Source organism: Streptopelia decaocto (genome assembly GCF_964273445.1).
Source record: "Streptopelia decaocto genome assembly, chromosome: 1".
Lineage (NCBI taxonomy): Eukaryota > Metazoa > Chordata > Aves > Columbiformes > Columbidae > Streptopelia > Streptopelia decaocto.
This window is the reverse complement of record NC_138663.1, coordinates 79,871,036-79,891,953: the sequence shown is the minus strand read 5'-3', so window position 1 is coordinate 79,891,953 and position 20,918 is coordinate 79,871,036. Positions and strand designations below refer to the sequence as shown.

Genomic DNA, 20,918 nt, shown 5'->3' with positions numbered 1-20,918 from the left:
TATCTTGGCATGCTGGGTAACACACTTTATTAGAGCACCACGGAATAAGTTGGATTGTCCAAATAACCTTTATTAAGAGACTAAAAACAAAAGTCAAAGATATAAGTAAAATAATTTTGAAATTATGGAAAAATATTGCTTAAAATAGAGTGGGAAATTTTGAAAGGGCCTTTTTTAATACTATTCCAGGATTCATCTGCAAGTTTGAGAATCATTATACTTGATAATAACAGCATTGCACTTGCAGATCAGGTTTTGCTTGGTCTTCACATAATTCAGTTGTCTCCCTCCACCTTATTTCTAAGGGGGATTGTTAAAATTTCTCAGATGCCTTAAATTTACTCTGGTTTAGTTTTTAGTATATTAATGGCACCCCTTAAAGGTCTTAGATTTCTAATATTTGGCTTGTATTAATTTAGACATTTCTTGTAGAGTATTTAACATAATTAACAATCTGTCTTTTACATGCTGCCATTTACATGCTAACAGTATCTCAAAGATGCTTCCAAGATGCTGCGGCATTCTATATTTTCCTTACACAAATAGTAGATAAAGAGGAAGAGAGGGTATTTATACCGTCTTTTCAATTACTTAAAGCAATGGACTATTAATATAATATTTTAAATACTGTTAGAAATAATATCACTAGCGTTTCTGATGCTTGCAAGACACTATAGAATATCCAGAGAACAACCAAACAAAAAAGTTTAGATAGGTGAAGGTTCCAACTGCTTTCACATCATTAAAGTAGTATAAAGTAATCGGAATGCTGGACACCTGTCTTCCAAATTCCCTCTGCATTGCCTTTATCACACAACCCATTTTCTCTCTTCCCGACCATCTCTTCTAAGTGTGTCTTGGCAATAAGGCATCCTGCTTTCCATCTCTTCTTGGAGTCATATGCTGCACATTTAAAGACAAAGTTTCTTCTCTCTCCCGGCTACTATAATATCCATTTTTTTATTTTGTTCTTGCCTCTAAACTGACCACATTGCAACATACACTGATTACAGATATCCTTGACATATTCCATAATACTGTGTCCTTAAATCCTGTATATTGATCAGATTAGAATTTGTCTAGGAATTTTACATTTATTTCAGGGATTTTTTTTTATTTTTGCATGACATGTTGAGATTAAAAACTGAATTAATCACATACTGTGCAGCATACTATACATTTCATTTGCTGCAAGGTTGATTTTTTGAGATGTAAGTGCAAAAAATAGATTGTTTCCAGACTATGAACAGATGGTTTGGCAAATATATTGAAAAGTGTACGTATAAAATAAAATACCACTGTTGCATTTTCTAATTGTATCTGTGATGATTTTGTTCCTCATTGACAAGCAGGATTATATGTGACTTAGTATTCCTTAAAAAATAAAAAAAAAAAGTTTAAAATATTAAAAACAGTGTCTCAGTACCTGGTATATCCCCATAAATCACTGGGCCCTATTAGTTGGTCAGATATCAAGTAGGTGTTATGAGAAGACGAAATAAAATAGTCACATAATGGCTGGTTCATATCTTGGTAGACGGTCCTGCAATCATTTTTAAATACCGAACAGTCATCGGAGCTCAGGTACCTTATAAATCCTTCGAATGACATCTGTCTTCTTTTCCTGACTGAATACAAAAGAAAGCAAAAAATTTCTGATAGGAAATTAAACTGATGGTGATATCTATGTACTTCCCATAATTTTAATAGCCAATTCTGAACATTGCTAGAGGTTATACAGCATAATGCTTTTTAAAATTCATAACAAACAATATAAACACAAATATCAGATGTGTGCGATTCTGGGGATGAATTGCTGTGTTTCAAAATTATGAGAGGGAATAAATGTGTTCTGACATTTTTATTCTTCTGTGGATACCAGTAAGAAGAGTTTGCAGTAGTCCTAATTAAATATAAAGGAAAATACTTGTTGTTTAGTTTTGGAAGGTAACATACCAGTCAATGCACAAAGAGAATCTTTTCTCTGTAGAAAGAACAGGAATTGTTCTCCAAAATGTCAGTTGGAGATTGTGAAAATAATGGTGCTGAAACTATGATACCTAGCACCAAATATCTTCCTCGGTGTCAGAAAGTCCCAAATAAATACTGATGAAATAATGCTTTAATTAGAAGTATTTGAAATAAAAAGAGCATCTTAACAAAATAAATGACAGCCCACAAAGAGGAATTGCAAATCAAGCTTATTATATTACTGCATCTAAACCAAAATGTGCTAATTGCCTCCATAACAGTGATATTCATTCCATTCATTTCGGTTTTAACTGATTTAATGACAAACACATCCGTCATACTGCCAACTGCTTCTCCAATGTCATGGTTCAAATTTAATAACTTTGCAAATGATATGATCTCAAAAGTCAGCTTTGCTTCAAAAGATAACCTAGTTTGAATTATTCAGGAATTTTTCCCAGTTCTGGCTCTAAAATGGCCTTGTTATTGTCGCCATAGTAGGCTAGTGAACCAAGATCACTTTAGGTTAACAAGAACTTAAAGAGGTCAATGCATAGAAACTTTTGTCAAAAAAACAAAACAAAAATAACCACCACAAACAAAACCAGCAAAAACCCACACAAACCAAACCAACCAACCATTAAAACCGCTTATCTGACCTGTTAATTTTTAGTACAGCTACAAAAATCACAACTTACAAGTTAGAATTGCAATTATCAGTCTTCAGTGTGTGTACAGACTGAAAGTTTTCTATCTGAATGAGAATTTATGAAAATCATTCTGATTATGGTAACACAAGAAACATAACTATTTCTAACTTACAGAGTTTTTTTCAACTAGAAAACTTCGCAATGTTTTAAAATGCTAAACTGAAATAGAAAACAATGATGAAGGCCCTGCAGACATCATAAATACACACACTGCTGTCCTTAACCATACAAATGTTATTCATACCAGCAGTCTGTCAACACTATTCTTAAAGACTTCCACAGACACAAGAGTAATCCCATTTCAGTACCTAAGTAACCTCAGTAATAAAAAGTTTACTCTGAAACATCCTTGCTATCCAAAATATTTGTTCTGGTTTGTACTGTTCCTCTTCTTTTTTGTTCACGGTCTTATACACATATGAAGACTGCTATTGCACTTCTATTCATTCCACTGCTTTCCAGAAGAAATAAATCCGGTTCACTGTATCTGTCTGTTAAGATTAGGTTTTCTTAGACTTCTGGTAGTTTTTGTTGTTTCTTCACAACACTTTCTGTTTGGCAAACTTTCTTCTTGATGTTTGATGCCCTAAATTGAAAATAGTGCTTCTCTTTATTCAACTCCACCCTTCTTTATTATATTATCCATTCATCAAGATCACTTTGACTTCTAATCTTATTCCCTGTCATCACAGAATCACCAAATCATTGGATCGTTTTGATTGGAGGAGACCCTCAAGACCATTGAGTACAAACATAACCTAAATCTAGAACTAAGCCATGTCCCTAAGAGCCACATCTACATGTCTTTTAAACACCTCCAGGGATGTTGACTCCATTTCTTCCCTGGACAGCCTGTTCCAGTGCTTTACAACCTTTTCTGTGAAGAAATTCTTCCCGATAATCACTCTAAACCTCTCCTGGTGCAACATGAGTCCATTTCCTCTCATCCTGTCACTTGTTACTCAGGAGAAGAGACCAACACCCTCTATGTTACAACCTCCTTTCAGGGAGTTGTAGACAGCAATGAGGTCTCCCCTCAGCCTCCTTTTCTCCAGGCTAAACAGCCCCAGTTCCCTCAGCCGCTCCTCATCAGACTTGTGCTCCAGGCCCCTCATCAGCTTTGTTGCCCTTCTCTGAACTCTCTCCAGCACCTCAAGGTCTTTCTGGTAGTAAGGGGCCCAAAACTGAGCACAGGATCGGAGTTGGAGCCTCACCAGCACCAAGTACAGTTTAGGATACATACTGGGTTTCTTTAGAAGTCTTTCTTATCTTTGTCTGATAAACATATCAAAACTAGTTAGAAATGGAAGAGGAGGCTTTTTAAGTTCTGGGAATCACACAGTCATACTATTTTCTGATCATTTGCAGGTATTTTTTGCTTCTACATTAAAAGAAGAAAGGCTGCATCTCCGTAAGTATTCTGCAGTGAAAACATATTTTCATCAAAGCCTTGCATTTCTTCCTGATCAGAACCTCAGTCTTTTTCTCCATTAGGATCCTTTAGCAGTAGTTACTGTGCAAACATACCCATTTGGTGCAGAAAGAGAAAGAGAAAGCAAGAAAGTATATCTGTCTTTTTGTAGCTTCTTGTTTTTTACAAAGTTCAAAGCTTTTTTTCTTGCCCTCTCCTTTTGGACATTCTGGAATACAACATATTAATAATATACTTTTTCTCCAAACATAATCCTTAAAAAGAAAGGTTTTCCTGACTTCTCCAGTTAAGGTAAATTCCAGCTCTTTCTTATATACGAATACTGCCACATCAGAGAGGAATTATGGATATGACCTGAATATTTGAAAGACTTGGATTGTATTATACGCCTATGCTTTTTAGAGTTTATTACATTCTGCTTCTGCTTATTTATCTTGGAACTTCTTTGAAAATATTTTTCTTTCTTTTGTCAGGCATTGGAATGGGCTGCCCAGGGAAGTGGTTGAGTCACCATTCCTGGAGGTGTTTAAAAGACATATAGATGAGGTTCTTAGGGACATGGTTTAATGCCAGTGTTAGATTAATGGTTGGACTCGACGATCTTGAGGGTCTCTTCCAAGTAAAACCACTCTATGATTCTGTGATTCTATTCTTTATGGAAAGAAAAAAATGAAAGCTTTCATAAGATGTTTGCTGCCCTGAAGGGACTGAGGCCTGTGGATGCCCCACACTGAAGCAGATAAAACTAGGGAGAAAGAAGCAGTAACAAAAGAAAAGTGTGAGAAAGGTGGAGTAGCAGAAAGTAATCACTGTACATTGACCACAGCCTCCTTCAGCACCTGTTTCCTTGCTGAAGGGACTGAGCACAACCTGACAAGGTTGGGAGGAGAGGTGTCTGGACTGGAAATGAGGAAGTGAGGAGGAGAGGAGCCTGAACTGAAGCTGATCCTGGGGAATGGGGAGCAAGGTGGTTTCCATGTGTTTAAATGTGTGTGTTCTTTATTTCCCAACAGCTAAATTAGTAATTAAATATTTATGTTACTTGGCCACCAGAGATATTGAAACTGGTACAAGTATGTCTGCTGGAAATCTTAGGAGTGAACTCCTGAGAAATACTTGTAATCAGAGACAAGGGTGTTATGCTGCTATATTGGAAGAAGGAGGCTTTCAATAACTGTTAAAAACATCAAATAATAATAGGCTCAAGGCAGGAACATTATCAGATGGAATTTCATAACATAAAATTTAGCTACTTAAAGTCATACTTAAACATTTATACTGTAAATGAACAGTAAAGACAGAAATATTGCCTTGGCTGAAGTAAGAATACTGTTATACCTTTTATACTCTGAGTTTACATTCTAGGGAGTTTTTTTTTCACCTGACCCATACTTGTAACTAATACTGGTACATACTGGAATAAAGTAGCAGTCTGAGTTGCAGTTTAGTTTTCAAAGGGCTTGTACCTCACGATCGTCTTATTTTCATGAAAGCTTTTCTTAAAGCTGCATATTTACACACTTTTTTATACATCTTAATTCTCTGTGTAATAAGTCCAGCTTCAGCCATTGTCTTAGTCGAGATTTTTAAGTCATTTTTCCTATTTCATCTGATTTTTTATGAAATCTCTAGGAATTTGACTGAAGTCTCTACCCCATTAAAATTGGTTTACATTGGACAATGGGATCAAAAGTTGTCTCCTGGAAATGCACGTTATCTCTCTTGGTCTATCTCTCACACACACAAAAAAAACAAGTTTAAAATAATATGTATCTTAGGAATAAACTGATGATTTTTTATTATTTTTTTTTTAATTTACAAACACCTTCTGGATTACTCAAATTACTTATCTGACAGATGCACCAAGCTTATACTGTTATTTACAAAGTAAGCAAGTTTTTCAAGACAGGATTGTATTTTTGACTTGTTTTTGTATTGACTAGCAGGAAAATACAGAGACGAGCAAAGTCTTCGAATGGCACTACACTGTAAATGATAGCAGAATGCACTGTATCCTCATTGCGACTCTAATCCCGTCCACGTAAATACTGAAAAGTGAGCGAAACTTTTTTTTTTTTAAAGAGATCCAATCTTAAAAAAAAAAAAGCATTTGTTTGGCATGTTTTCTTTAATCTCATTTAATTACTCAAGACTTCTCTTCAAAATAAATAATAAAATGGAGAAATAATTAAATGTTCTTTGAGAAAAAAATGGACTTTTGGATGTTAGTAAGATATAACTGTCAGGTGTGAATCACATTTTGACCCCTTCTATGCTCAGTTCCATAAAATGGTTCCCTCAACCAAAAATGCACGCTTTAGTACACACACACACACAAAAGTATGTTAATGCAGCATTTTGGCATTAGAAATTTAAATTGTGCAATAAAAATGGAAAAGCTGCTCCTGAACTAGCTACAGTATGCTCAGAGAGTTAATTCAGAGTTACTTGGCTTAATGTCATTGAAAAGTCATCTCTGCATGCAAATGGTAGGGATGCACTAAATGTTATAGATGGACTTATCAACGTTGTATATAAAATCTAGTCACTGTTTTCATCTTAATGTGGATATACTGGTGCTATCGAGTATATCATATAATGGTTGTTACTATTAGTGAACCAGTCAATCAAGTGTCAAAATCTGTCCTTTCCACTTTCTGTGATTCACAGGACAAGGATGGCAAGGATGAGTCCAACACACCATCTTGATGAAGAATATCCTTTACCAAATTCAGAATGACAGTTGCACAAAATGGTCTATCAGAATACCATATGAATCAACTATCACGTCAATCATATCTGGAACTTTCCAATAAATATGTTTGAGAGGGAGTTTAAGTTCACTCAAAAGAGCATGAACAATACAGCTATTATTTTGTTCAGTAAGACTATTTCCAATTACAAGACCAATAATTTTATCACAGATGAAGAAACAAACAAGAATTTGGCTCAGCATCTGAAACTTAAACTAGACATTAAATTTCAATAATAGAAACTTTAATTGATATTTACAAATGTGTTTTCTAACTGACTAAACCGTCTTCATTGTTTAACCGCTCGATAGCTACTAACTTTCCTATCAAAACTGATAACTCAAAACAAAATAAAACTTTCAAACTGGTAACATATCATTCGTTAGTGAACACAGTAATTCTCACAAAGAGTAGAATATATTCAATAAAACACCTTCTAATTTGAAAGGCAACCTCATAACGTAATGGCATAAGGAATCAAAGGTTTTGTAGATCTTACTGGACTGAGTCACTTAATGAATCACCAAATGTCTTCTGTTTCTTGTTGAAAGAGTGATCGAGTTTCTTCTTTCCACCACAGTGGAAGCAATCAACGCTGATATTTCAGGGTTATTATCCCAAAAGGAAGATTTTATCCTCTTGGGGTTATTTTTCTTAACCAGTTATCAATTCCACCCCTTATCAAAGAATGAGAACCAAAGGAAACTAAGTTAAATGTCTGAGATTCATTTTCCACTGAACGAAGTAGCAGATTGCAAGAGAATGCAGTTAGCTCAGATTTCCTCTTCTTAGTTTAGTTGCAACTTCTGCCTCAAGTTATGTTCAGTGAAACTCAGCAGAAATGTTACACCATAACTTGAAGCAGTTTTCAATAGCTGAAGAATATGCATATTATAGATCTCAACAAACCCCCACTCATCTCAGAGTCCCCATAATTCAGAAGGAGCTGTGAAGATCTTACATAGTGTTTCTTCTGCAATTAATTCAAGGGCACATGTAAGTCTTTGGGTTTGAGGGGGAAGGGGCATATTTTATCACTAAATGACTCAAGTGAGAGGAGACAGTATAATGAGCTAACAAGAAAAATGGTAGTTAAGAACCCTAAGAAAAATAAAGTAAAAAATGGTTTGTAATGACCAACAATGAGTTGAGGAACAGAATATGTAGAAGGACAAGGGAAAAAAAATAAATGACAGAGAAAAGTAGGGAGCAGAGAAAGGAGAGCATATAAAAATATATTAAAACAGAGAAAGAAAAAAATAATAAATATATTAAAAGTAAGATAAGGCTTTTAAAGTAAGAAATGTATGAGGTTTTTTGCATAATGGTTTCAGAATATTATTATGACAACTTTAAACATTAATCAATAAATAACTGGAGAATTCCCTTCAAAAAACAGTGGCAACCACACACAAACCCATCCATAGTAGCCAAACAAAGAAGAATTTATGCTCTCTGTATGTATGCCTATCTCAATAGGAAGAAGAAATCAGTGATTAGAAAAATATTTCCTCTGCAAAATATTACTTAAACATTGAAGAACCCAGATTAAGTTCCAGATTCTAGGCTGAATTACCAGTGCTAGCTGCTTAGAAAGCTTTCTTCTACTGAAAGAACAATGTCATGGATTCTTTGAGACAGAGTAAAAATGAAATAGCGTAAAAAAGAAACTATAAAACTGCTAGTCAGTGTGGGCAGGTTGCAAGGGAGGAATAGGGAAACACTGCTCAGGTATGACAAAATGGTGTTTAGAAAGCCAAAGCTCATCCAAAATTGAAACTGGCAAGGGACATCAGTGGCAACAAACACTTTTACTGCTTCATTAGCTGTGTTTTTATAAAGGAGTTAAGTGGGCCTGCTGTTGAATAGGATGGGTGGTTTCATGATGGCAAACACAGATAATACTAAAGTACTCAGTGCTTCATCAGAGAGGTGTAGGCTTTGTGCCTACAGACAAAGTTCAAGGAGTAAAGAAACTACCAGCAGATAGAGATTAGGACAAAAGAGATTACTTGAGAGAGCTCAACACCTAAAGTTCCATGTAACCAAATGAGATGTAAAAAATTCCATGTAACCAAATGAGATGTATCAGAGGGTGTTAAGACTATTGGCTGGTATCACTGCAAAGCAATTCTCTACCATCTTTGAAAGGCCACAGAGATAAGGGGAGGTGCCCAGGACTGGAGAAGTACAAATGATGCACTCAAGTTTGAAATGGGCAAGGACATTCTGCACAGCTCAGAAAACCAACCATATCCTGGGCTGCATAAAAAGAAGCGTAGCCAGTAGGTCCAGGGATGTGATTCCGTCCCTCTGCTGTGCTCTGGTGAGACCCCATTGGCAGCCCTGCTTTCAGTTCTAGAGCCTCAGTACAGGAAAGACCTGTTGGAATGGGTCTAGCGAAGGGCCACCAAAATGATCAGAGGGGCCCTAGTGAAGTGCCACCAAAATTATCAGAGGGCTGGAACACCTCTCCTATGAGGACAGGCTGAGAGAACCGAGGTTGCCCAGCCTGGAGAAGAGAAGGCTTCGGGGCAACCTTATTGCAGCCTTTCAGTACTAAAAAGGGGCCTGTAAGAAAGATGGGAGAAGATGTTTCAGTAGGGCCTGTTGTTATACAACAACAGGTAATAGTCTTGAACTAAAAGAAAGTAGATTCAGACTAGATATAAAGAAGAAATTTTTTACAATGAAGGTGGTAAAATACTGGAACAGGTTGCCCAGAGAGGTGGTAGATGCCCCATCCCCGGAGACATTCCAGGCCAGGCTGGACAGGGCTCTGAGCAACCTATCTAGTTGAAGATGTCCCTGCTTATTGCAGGGGGGCTGGACTAGATGACCTTTGAAGGTCCTTTCCAACACAAACTATTCAACAATTCTATGATTCAAATCAGGAGCTGCAGGTTGGCCAGCCTCACTTTCATCCCTGGAGAAATCATGGTGCAAGAATTCCTGGATATCTATCCTTAGCAGTTTTCAAATTTTGACTGAAAAAGGCCATGAGGAACCTATTGTGAATTCAGTGTTAACTTTGATTTGAGCAGAAGGCTAGAGTAGCTGCCGTCCTGAGGTCCATTTCCATCTGAACAGTTCCATGATTCTGTGATAGTACAAGTCTGTGTTTAGAGATCTACTCTTACTCTTAGAAGCTGATGAGAGAACAAAATGGAAATGGCATTTCAGCTTTAACCCCAAAAACATGGATAATGACAGCAGTAGACACATGATGGGACAGATTAATAACCACACTCCATTCCTGCTGAAGAGGTTGAGGTTCCACCATATTTGCAAGACTGCTTCAATGCATCCCTGATATTGTTATCAATCATATCCAGCTGAGGGCAAAACAGTGTAACCATGTAAGGTTTTAGTCTTTTCAGTAAAGAAAAAGATATATAACCTTTGCAGTACATACATCCTTTGAAGTTGTTTTCCTCTATGAAATATCTATTAGATTACTTCTTCATTTGAGCTTTCTGAAACATAGATGTACCAAGTACAAAAAGTATGATTGCTGGAGACCATTTTATTACAACAAATTGTACGTTTAAATATTATAAAATGGAAGTACTATATCAAACTCCAGTAACATGTATTCTTTCCATTTGTAAGATAAACTTTAAACAGAAAGCTCTACTATATTAACAATGCTATAACAATTAATGTGACCTCCAAGTAGGATTAGAACAATCTTGGTTGTAAAATATGCTTTGAAGAACAATGGGTTTAACTAAACTTATTCTCAATTTATAGTGATTGCAAACCACAGTACTGAGTAGTTAAACCAAACTAAATTACACAACATTAAATTCAGATATTTTCTAGTCTTCAGAAATACTGTCAAAAATACTGTCCTCAGATTATAGTACTGAATTAAAAAAAATAATTAATCCATTATTACTGATTTAATTATGGTTGATTTCCTCTAAGAGAAATATCCTGTGCTGAACAGACCAGTTGCTAAAAAAACACATACTTTCTATCTTTTTTTCTTTGTAATCCAATATTTATATTCCCCTAATTAATTCAGCAAAATAATTTTTAGACGTTTAGCTAAATGAAAAAAAAAAATCAGTCAGGCTTCCTAATAACTGTCTTTCACATGTTTCTGTGGGCATTAAAAAGACTTAGTGCAGTTTACATTATTTCATCTACTGCATGAAACTTTTATTTTGTTTGAAGCAATCTACAAGTGCCTTTTGGACCAGTCTGTTGCAACAAGAAGTAAGAATGACAGATCTGTTAAGTAATGCTATGTGCTATAACTGAGCAATATTCTGTGTGAATTTATTGTGCTTTATTAATGGTTTCTTGTATTGTTACATTCACAATGTTTAAAGGACTGAATTTCAAATAATCAACATTTTGTAAAAGTGTTTACAAAAGCTATACATCATACGTTATTATAATGTAATTGCTTATATTAGGTTTCTTTAAAATGTTCAATTTGCATAGTCAGATTAATATTCAAAAATATAAACACAGTCACAGACAGAAGCACAATAAACAAAAGCTAGGAATCAAATACTTAAACTACACGTACCTTCTTCAATGGGTTCATACTTCAAAATAATTTCTAATGCCATTGTTTCACAACCTTCAGTTTCATACTGTTCTTTTTTGAGAAAATCAATGAGCTCAGTGTCAACTAGAACTTTGTTGTTTGGAGAGTAAATCCGGAAAATTTCCTGAAATTCGGGTCTGTGTACAATAGTTCTATAAATTGACCTGAAATCTTCCATGTTAATCGTATTTTCCTTCCTTTTGTCAACTGTTTTCTGAAAAATAAAAATTAAAAAATCAAACTGGTCAATACAAGCCTATGCAATGATAAAAAGATACAAGCAAAAAACTCTATTATAACTGATCAGAAGAGTGAGAACAATAGAAAAAACTTCAGGCAACAGTGACTGCAATGCATTATTAAATTATATATTTCTACTTCTATATGTAACTTTTACATTTTACTTTGTGTGATAGAAATATTTCATACAAATTAAAATGTATCAGATGTAGTAATTAGCATCTAAGTAATTACAATAAATTTCTAGATAACTGATACACAATATTAAAACATTATATAAAACATCTAAAATGCTATGCAGTAAAAAAATCTGCAACATAAAAATGGTTGAGTGGAAAATGTATTTAATATAATAACTCTCCAACAGCATTTTAAACCATATTGTAAGTACTATCAGTCAAATTTGTATACAGCAAACAGTAATCTAAAAAATGAAATAAGGATGACCAAATTATCATGAGATCCAAGCCTTTCGATATATCAGATAAAAAACACTATTAAAGTTTGGAGACAAGATACTTTATAATAACCTCTGACATAGTGTTCTATTCTTAACACACCAGAATGTTTAACTCAGATTCATTATTCACACTTTCAGATTTCTTAAACTGTAAGCTTGTTTTCCTGGAGTTTACAAAATGTTAGCACATTAATTAATTTCTGTGTTTCAGTATGAAAGCCACTAGAAAAATCAAAAGGGCAAAAGAATTTGACTAGAATAATACTTTTTTACCATTTCTGCCATTTATATTTTTCTCAGGCTTAATGATTTTATTTATCCATTAAAATTTTCTACATGAAGCATGTAATTGTGCATATGAAATATGTTTCAAACAGTTTAGCTTGTATTATTCCTAAAATTTGCCAAATTAAGAGAAACTTTGGAAATTTATTGACAAAACCCCTCATTAGAATCATAAATAAATGGCAATTCATTGCATCATTGTTTATCACTGTAAGCTGATCAAAACACATAATTGTTGTTTCCTTAAACTGAAAGTACTGAAGAGACTAAATTTCAGCAACTAATAACATGACATCTGGTAGAACTTCCCCAAAAGCGTCCATGAACATAAAATGGCTTACAAGCTCTGACTGCTCTTTGATGAAGACTTATGATTATTACTAAATTACTTTTGAAGAGAGGTCATAAAAACTAAATGGCTAATGATGCATTACCAGCTTCTTCCTATGGAGTACAGTTCCTACTAAGAGAAGTCTGAATAAGTATAACAATAAAAGTAAGAATACATTAGATAACCCAAATAAGTACAAAGAAAGTTTCATGAGGAGTTCTAGCCAAAAATTTTACAAAACAGTTCCTAACTTTTTGCTTTGAGTTTGTGAAAGATAACTGTAATGATCATTTTTAACAAAAATCACCAGCAACAAAATAATTAAATACAAATGCTAATAATATGCATTTCATTACTGCTTGAGAAATTCCACATCTAAGGTTGATACCCTCAATCTTTTTTAACATCTTTAAGAAAAATGCAAATTTACTCATAACTGTTAAATGGAAAAAAAAAATAGCTACTTATTTTGGAATTAATCAATCTATCAGGGATATGTTCACTTAGGTATTGCCAGAAAGTGAAGCTGGCTCGGCAAAAAATTTAATTTTCTGTCTCAGTTGCCTCTTGATGAAAAACAGGCAATAATACTACACAGGGAAGCTTTTCAAATTAAAGTAATGAAAATCATGTTGACATAAAAAAAAAAAAAAAGATTGTTATAAAATTTTTCTTGGTAGATTTTTATTATTCTTATTTTTATTCATACATTTCAAATCTTTGCTATTCAGAAGAAGAAGTATCTGGACGAAGATTTAGTCTTGAGAGGAATTATATGAAAATGTATTATTCCTTTAAAGCCTTAATGTTCATAATTATGCTATTGCTCAAAGGAGCACTACAGTAAAATAAATTCAAAGAGAATAGTCAAGAAAAAAGCAGATTTATTTTAAAACTCTTTTCTATAAAAGTGATTTTGTCCTGTATAACCATTTGATTAACTGTTGATGCATAATTACTGACAATGCCAGTAAGATATTCCTCCAGACTGCATTGCATTTTTATATATTATTATATTGATGAACAATTTGAGCCTCAAAACTACTGAAAATACTCTAATCTCTCTCAAATAACAAATACCTAACAGTGCCATTACAAATAACTATTATAGATCAGACTGTTGAGTATATAAAATATAACTAAATGAGACATTCTGTACAGGTTGCTTCCTCAAATAATGAGTCTCTTCTCTATCCTTAATTGATTATCTCTCTCAAATTTCTGTCAGAAAGCAAAGCAGTTCGAAAATACAGGGAACAATGAGAAATAGTTTCCACTTCTCGTGAGATTTTCGAGGTTGGCAGTTCTCTCAATTCAGTGCAAGTTCAAAACCACAGGCAGCCTCTTCAGCAAGGGTTCATGCTGCTGGTTTTACCTCAGCTCAACAAGGTAGAGAACAATTAGAGAGGAACAAGACAGAGTGAGGAAATCTTAATGTCTTCCCTCTGCTTGTCTACCTGCCTGTCAGCATGACGTAGCCTAAAAGTTTCTGACTGGCTATAGCTAATTTTCTTATGCCGAATCTGGACAGAATCGGCCAGCTGACTACAAAATTCTCAAAAGAATCACACACACACACACACACACACACACACACACACACACACACATATATATATATATATATGACTTCATTCCTTGGAAAACAGCTTTAGCAAACAGTTATTTTTGGTTAAAAAAAATAAGAGCTAAAATAAAAAATCATACATTTATTTAGGAGTTACTAGAGAGAACCTGAAGAATGTGAAAACCCAGTATGTGCAAAGACACTCCATTTTGCAATATTTTCTCAGTGGGACTGCTTGCATTTCATGGTAGTTTTCTTACCTACATTAAATTACTAAGTCCATTTTATATTTGTATCCTGTAACCTTCATAGAAATCTTTAAACATTGTCATATTTCAAGGCCACATACTTTCCAAAGTGTTAGAATGCAATTCCCATGTGTTTGGGCACACCTCCTAAATACTTCGAAGGAGAGGTATAGTGGATAATTGAATGAACTGGTATGCTGGATCTACGTTGACCTGAAGACTGAGCAGATCAAAAAACTCCACATTATCCTTCTGGAAAAAGGATTTTTGGAAGTCACTCTAATGGCTCTGCTCAGCACCAGACAGGCACATCTGGGCTCGTTACCTCGATCACAGAACAGCTGGATGGGATGAAACCAGAATATTTTAATTTTTCTCAACCAAAGCCTTGTTACAAAAATGTTGGGAATCAAAACCTACATATTTTCCAAAACCCTCACTATTTTGGTGTGGTGAAGAGATGGTAGTAATGCAACCATTCAGTTATCTATTTTACACAAAAACAAATGACCTGAAGGAGGCAAATTATTTGCTGATTTTGCACACCCTACTAGCATGAAATTCACTTCTCAAAAGATTAACTTTCAAAAGTCAGCAAATACAAGACACGTAACTGGACTTCCAAATGTATTTAATTGCTTAATCTACATACTGCTCACCTTGAAAGCATGTTTTACATGTGCAAAATCAAAAGGCATTTGCAGTTTTTCGAATAGCCTAACTGTGCTGTCTAGGTCAATCTTCCCACCTGTGAACTCATCCTGAATGATGGACAAAAACCATGTATGAGATCAGGTTAAGGAAACTTCTGTCCTGTGTCACTGACTTTTAATAGGAGCAGGAGAGGGAGAAGTAAAATTTTTAAAAACCTAAAAAAGGTTGCATTTTGCTTTTGTCATACTCAACAATATCCTTGTCTTCTGATTTCTGATAATGCAGGAGACACTGAGGAAAGCAAGAAGACATTATTGCTCCACGCCCAGAGACTCTGAGGGCAAAGGGACAGAGAAAGAGAAGGGGAGGTTGTGAAGCCAAAGAAGGGGTGATCAGGTTGAAGAAATGGGTCCAGTGAGAGGAGGGAAACATGTGGGGTGTGAGGGGATTCAGGAGTTGTGGGGAACGGTGGGGAGCCAGCAGCAACAAGGTGAGGGTGCCCAGCATTGTGTCCACCCTGGACCAGGACAGACCAGACTGGACTGGCTGCCACAGGACCTCCCATGTGTGCACAGGCCAGGGCTCAGAAGAGAGAGGGAGGAAGAGGTACAACAGCAAAAGGAGGAGGAGGTAGAGCAGAAAGAGGATATCTGTTCTCCTCCATGGTGGCTCTGCATCGCCTGCTCTGGTCTCCTCACTGTGGTGGTGTTGGCGTCATTGGGCAGGACATCACGTCAGCTTGCTCCTGTTCCTGGTGGAGCCCTATCCCTCCCCTTACACCCACACCCCCTCCTGGCACAGCCCCAACCCTCGTCTGCCTCGAACCAGCACAGCCCCAGCACCACTGTGAGGTCACAAACCATGGGACACCAGCACAGGCCTCTTCCCACCACCGCTCCCCCCACCCCTACCACCATCTTCTGCCCTTTCCCTCCAGCACAAAGTAGCCGTTGTGCCCTCCCCTTGTCCACGGTCTCCCACCCTTTGGACAGCCTTTTGGACAGCATGTGCGCAAGGCAGGAGCCAAGCGAGCAGGAGAAGGTGTCTCTCATGTGCAGCCTGCTGCGCCAGTCTCCTCCGGGGGAGCTTGGCTACGTTGTCCACGATCTCTGTGTCCTTATCCAGGATGACAAGCTGGTGAGGCAGGAGGCTGCCTGCGTGGTGGCCTGTCACAACAAGAACAACTTCATCCCCATCCAAATCAACGGGCACACTGTCCTACTGACCCACTACAACGACTTAGGGGGAAACCGCTTCTTTGACCCCGAGAACAAATTCTCTTTTGAGTTCGACCACCTGCGGGGGGCAACCAGCAAACCCCAGGTGCATGGTGTGATGCTGGATAAGGGGGAACTGTGGCGAATTGCCCTCCACAAGGGCTTGAAGGCTTACGTGAGCTGCCACTTCCCTGCAGGGAACTGCTGTGTGTTCAAAAAAAGCCTGGGGAAGAGGCAGATGTACGTCGCCTGCATTGAGGCTCAGCAGTACCAGCCTTCGAATCCCTGGAACTGCCTTTGGAAGTCAGACTGGACTTTTGCCCTGACTCCGTTTACCACTGAGGTTACAGGGATCTTTCTCCTCCAGATACACTACTTCAGAGATGCCAACCTCCACATAAGTTTCAGCAAGTCTGTGAGTGAGACTCTAAACATGATAGACCAAAGCCAGTTTGCCACAGATTTTGTGAAATTTGTGAAAGCTGAGGACAACAAGTTTCATGTTGCCATTCTGGAAAACATTCAGGCTTTGTCAGAAGATATATGGGAGAAAAATCTGCGAAGGAAACTCCCTGTTACTCGCACTTTTATGAACTGGAATGAGCTATTGAATGATCAGCATCTGAACACCAGTGTCTCCAATACAGAAGTGCTTCCATGCTTACTGAAACATACTATTTGAAAAAAAAAAAAAAAAAGAAAGAAAAAAGAAAAAAAAAGAAAAAGACAAAATGAGGGTATTCAGTTGATTTATTTCTGGATTACTCAGGAGAGTGTAGAAACTGTCATCAGTCAATCACTAGTTTGAAAATAATTCCCATCTGTCATGACTGAAGATAATTTGCTGTATTTTTTTTTTCTTCATGTACTTTTCATGTGCTTCTAGAAGTGCTAGTAATGGTCAAAATGCTAAAGGCAGTACAGTATTAGAGGTGGACCAGCAAGTGAACTCTTAATTCCCTTTGTAATTTTACACAGGATTCTATTTACTTACATAACTTCACACTATGTGTAGCATTGGTTATAAAGAAATCAGTAAGGTAGGTTGGCAAAGATATTGAGGCATTATTTCTAGATTTTTTCTTTGATAGTGAAACCCAGGAAATTCAGCCTTCAGGCTTTGCTTGTGCATACGCCTCTGTATGCACAAGAAACATCTCTAACATAGCCACATGAACAAAGCAAAATCAGTACACAGGAGGAATAAATTTCTTATAACTAGTGCAGAAGATATTTCAGGAATGACCAGGGATGCATGCTGGGTGTTACAGCATTGCAAAATAAAGTAATGCCATTTACTTTCTCTCAGTGTTTATTACAAATGTCAAAGGAATGTACATATATTTGCTCTACTTTCAAACTATGACAGTGATACATTGCTAACATGTTTATTACAATAAATGAAGTACCTGCCACACTTGCTGTTTTCTGCAAACATACCTTTAAATTAGAGTTTTATTAGAGAGAAAGTTTAATTTCAAGCAGTGATGTAAACAATTAACTTTAAAAATATTGACGTGAACATTTACACATTATTCTTAACAAATATTAGATTTATTAATGTAAGCATAAGATTTTGCTTTTGTTCATCACACCCACGTTGAACATGCCCTTTTGTAAATTCTGATCAGTGGCTTTATAGCTTCAGTGCTCAGACTGGACATGATTGCTTTCATGGTCTTTATTTAAAAATGTAGTGAAGAACTATACCTGGTTATGGTTTTGAGGATAACCGTCATTGTCTGAAAATACCATCTTCAGATTACTATTCTGAAGTCAAATGAAGATTTTGCATCCATACTCATATCTGATTTAGGAGGTTTCTTACTCTATATACCTGAATATGATAACTAATTATCCAGAGGAACCAATGACAAAAAGATGTCTCATATGATCATACGAAAAACATCATTTTACATCATTTTATATTGTTGATGACAAAGTCATATGCCCAATTTTTATTTATGAGCAGACTAATTTACAAAGCCTAATTGCATAAGACAAGGTTGTAGTGTTGCCAATATTGGAATGAAACTGAAAGAAATGAAATAATTCCTTTGATATGTAGTGAATTTCTTCAAATTTGCATTGACTAGAACACACTTTTCATCCGATAGTTCATCTCTATGGTCACTCAGCACAAAGATTCTGGGAGTGTTGCACTAATTTATGTACAGAAAGGCACTCCTCATGCAGGTTTTCCTTCCCGCTAGCAGAAAGCAGACTGCTGCCCTTGTAACAGTGTCCCTCGACAACGCCTTTTACAGATGCCCATTTGTTAGAAAATCTGCACCATGTGCCTGAAGAGGGAGAAGGATGGAGCATGGAGAGCATTTTCTGTTCTCCTTCAGTTCTTCACAGAAAGCTGCATTGCCTATGGGCCATTATCTTTTCACCCCACAGCTGCTACTGAGATCCATCCAACATCAATCCAGCCTTTTTAGTGACTATGATGCCGCTGGAGACCATTCAATGAGCAAGCAGCTGCCTTCATATGGTATTTATTTGAATATGTGATTATTTCTTTATTGAAAACAAGAGTAGTTTTATTAAAGATGTTATATAACCCAGAGCTGCTATAATGAAGGTGGCCTGTTTTGAGTGTAGTTCGCGTCTGCAGTACATAATAATAGGTAAAATCGTGGACATAAATCAAAGTGCTAACAGAAACAGGGTCATAGCACTGAAATTTCTGTATTGTGAAAAAAAAGCACTTTATTTAAACACAAATGTTGAATATAAATCAACAATAAGGAACAGAAGGGAACAATGGAAAAGATTAAGCAGTCGGATGACTTTCAGTTTCAACATTTAATCCACCAGATTAATCCCTTATGAGATGCAAATACATGCCATTTTCCTATCTTCCCTATCAGTCTACCTTCATGAACTTTTCCCTCAATTTCCTTTCTCTATGGAAGAGGCAATCTGTGATACCAGAATCTGCAAGAAAAGCTACTCGGAGGGATGGAGTTTGTGCAGACTAAAGGTTCTGATCTGGCTGAAAATGCTCACGCATTTTTTGCAAGGCCTATAAAATTAATCTGGAAAAGTTAATTACAATACAAGCTTTGTCAATTTTCCCTCTACACTATTGATGATGGGCTTGGAATTTCTTTTTCTTTTGGAAAGCTGAAACTTGGGGAGGAATAAACATTATGAGAAGAAAGTGAAGGTGAACAACTCCATCAAAAACTTTACTGAACTTGTACATATACACTTTCTTGACTTTCTTGAATATGTTTGAGATTTACTTGCAACTTCTTACTCTTTTGCCAATACTAGATTTTTTTTGTTGTTATATAGGGAATACATTCCTGCTCACGTTATCTTTATATCTAAAATCTCCCTCCTTCTTTTCCTACTGCTTTGAAAACCATTCACATTCACAGTATCACAGTATGTTTGGGATTGGAAGGGACCTCAGAAGATCATCTAGTCCAATCCCCCTGCTGGAGCAGGAACGCCTAGGTGAGCTCGCACAGGAACATGTCCAGGCGGGTTTTGAATGTCTCCAGAGAAGGAGACTCCACAACCTCCCTGGGCAGCCTGTTCCAGTGCTCTGGCACCCTTACTGAGAAGAAGTTTCTTCTCAAATTTAAGTGGAACCTCTTGTGTTCCAGCTTGATCCCATTACCCCTTGTCCTATCATTGTTTGCCACAGAGAAGAGCCTGGCTGCATCCTCATGGCACTCACTCTTTATATATTTATAAACATTAATAAGGTCACCCCTCAGTCTCCTCTTCTCGAGACTAAAGAGACCCAGGTCCCTCAGCCTTTCTTCATAAGGGAGGTGTTCCACTCCCTTAATCATCTTTGTTGCCCTACACTGGACCCTCTCCAGCAGTTCCCTGTCCTTCTTGAACTGAGGGGCCAAGAACTGGACACAATATTCCAGATGTGGTCTCACCAGGGCGGAGTAGAGGGGAAGGAGAACTCTCTCGATCTACTAACCACCCCCCTTCTAATACACCCCAGGATGCCATTGGCCTTCCTGGCCACAAGGGCACAGTGCTGGCTCATGGTCATCCTGTTGTCCACCAGGACCCCCAGGTCCCTTTCCCCTACACTGCTCTCTAATATGTAATTTCCCAAACGTATACTGGAACATGGGGTTGTTCCTGCCCAGATGCAGGACTCTACACTTTCCCTTGTTAAATTTCATCAGGTTATTTCCCCCCCAACTCTCCAGCCTGTCCAGGTCCCGCTGGATGGCAGCACAGCCTTCTGGCGTGTCAGCCACTCCTCCCAGCTTGGTGTCATCAGCAAACTTGCTGATAGTACACTCTATTCCCTCGTCCAAATCGTTAATGAATATATTGAATAATATTGGCCCCAGCACTGGCCCCTGAGGCACTCCACTAGATACTGGCCTCCAACTAGACTCCACACCATTGACTACCACTCTCTGGTTTCTCTCCTTAAGCCAGTTTGCAACCCACCTCACTACTCTATTGTCTAGACCACACCTCCTCAACTTAGCTG

The 20,918-nt window shown here is 36.9% G+C and overlaps 2 protein-coding genes across 2 annotated transcripts in view; one reads left to right on the top strand and one right to left on the bottom strand.

The window, feature by feature from the left end:
• Positions 1-15,337, bottom strand: part of PLCZ1 (phospholipase C zeta 1) — a gene marked incomplete at both ends in the record, with an annotated part of 53,033 nt that extends 37,696 nt beyond the window's left edge. The window contains 3 exons of the mRNA XM_082056125.1: positions 1,427-1,628; positions 11,410-11,644; positions 15,221-15,337. Coding sequence (XP_081912251.1) covers positions 1,427-1,628; positions 11,410-11,644; positions 15,221-15,337 — 554 coding nt within the window. The remainder of the gene's footprint in view (positions 1-1,426; positions 1,629-11,409; positions 11,645-15,220) is intronic.
• Positions 15,338-15,620: 283 nt separating this feature from the next.
• Positions 15,621-17,114, top strand: CAPZA3 (capping actin protein of muscle Z-line subunit alpha 3; the record flags this gene model as incomplete). The annotated part of the gene is made up of 1 exon (XM_082075970.1): positions 15,621-17,114. The coding sequence occupies one exon, from the start codon at positions 15,621-15,623 to the stop codon at positions 17,112-17,114; it is 1,494 nt and encodes a 497-aa protein (XP_081932096.1).
• Between the last annotated feature and the right edge of the window lie 3,804 nt (positions 17,115-20,918).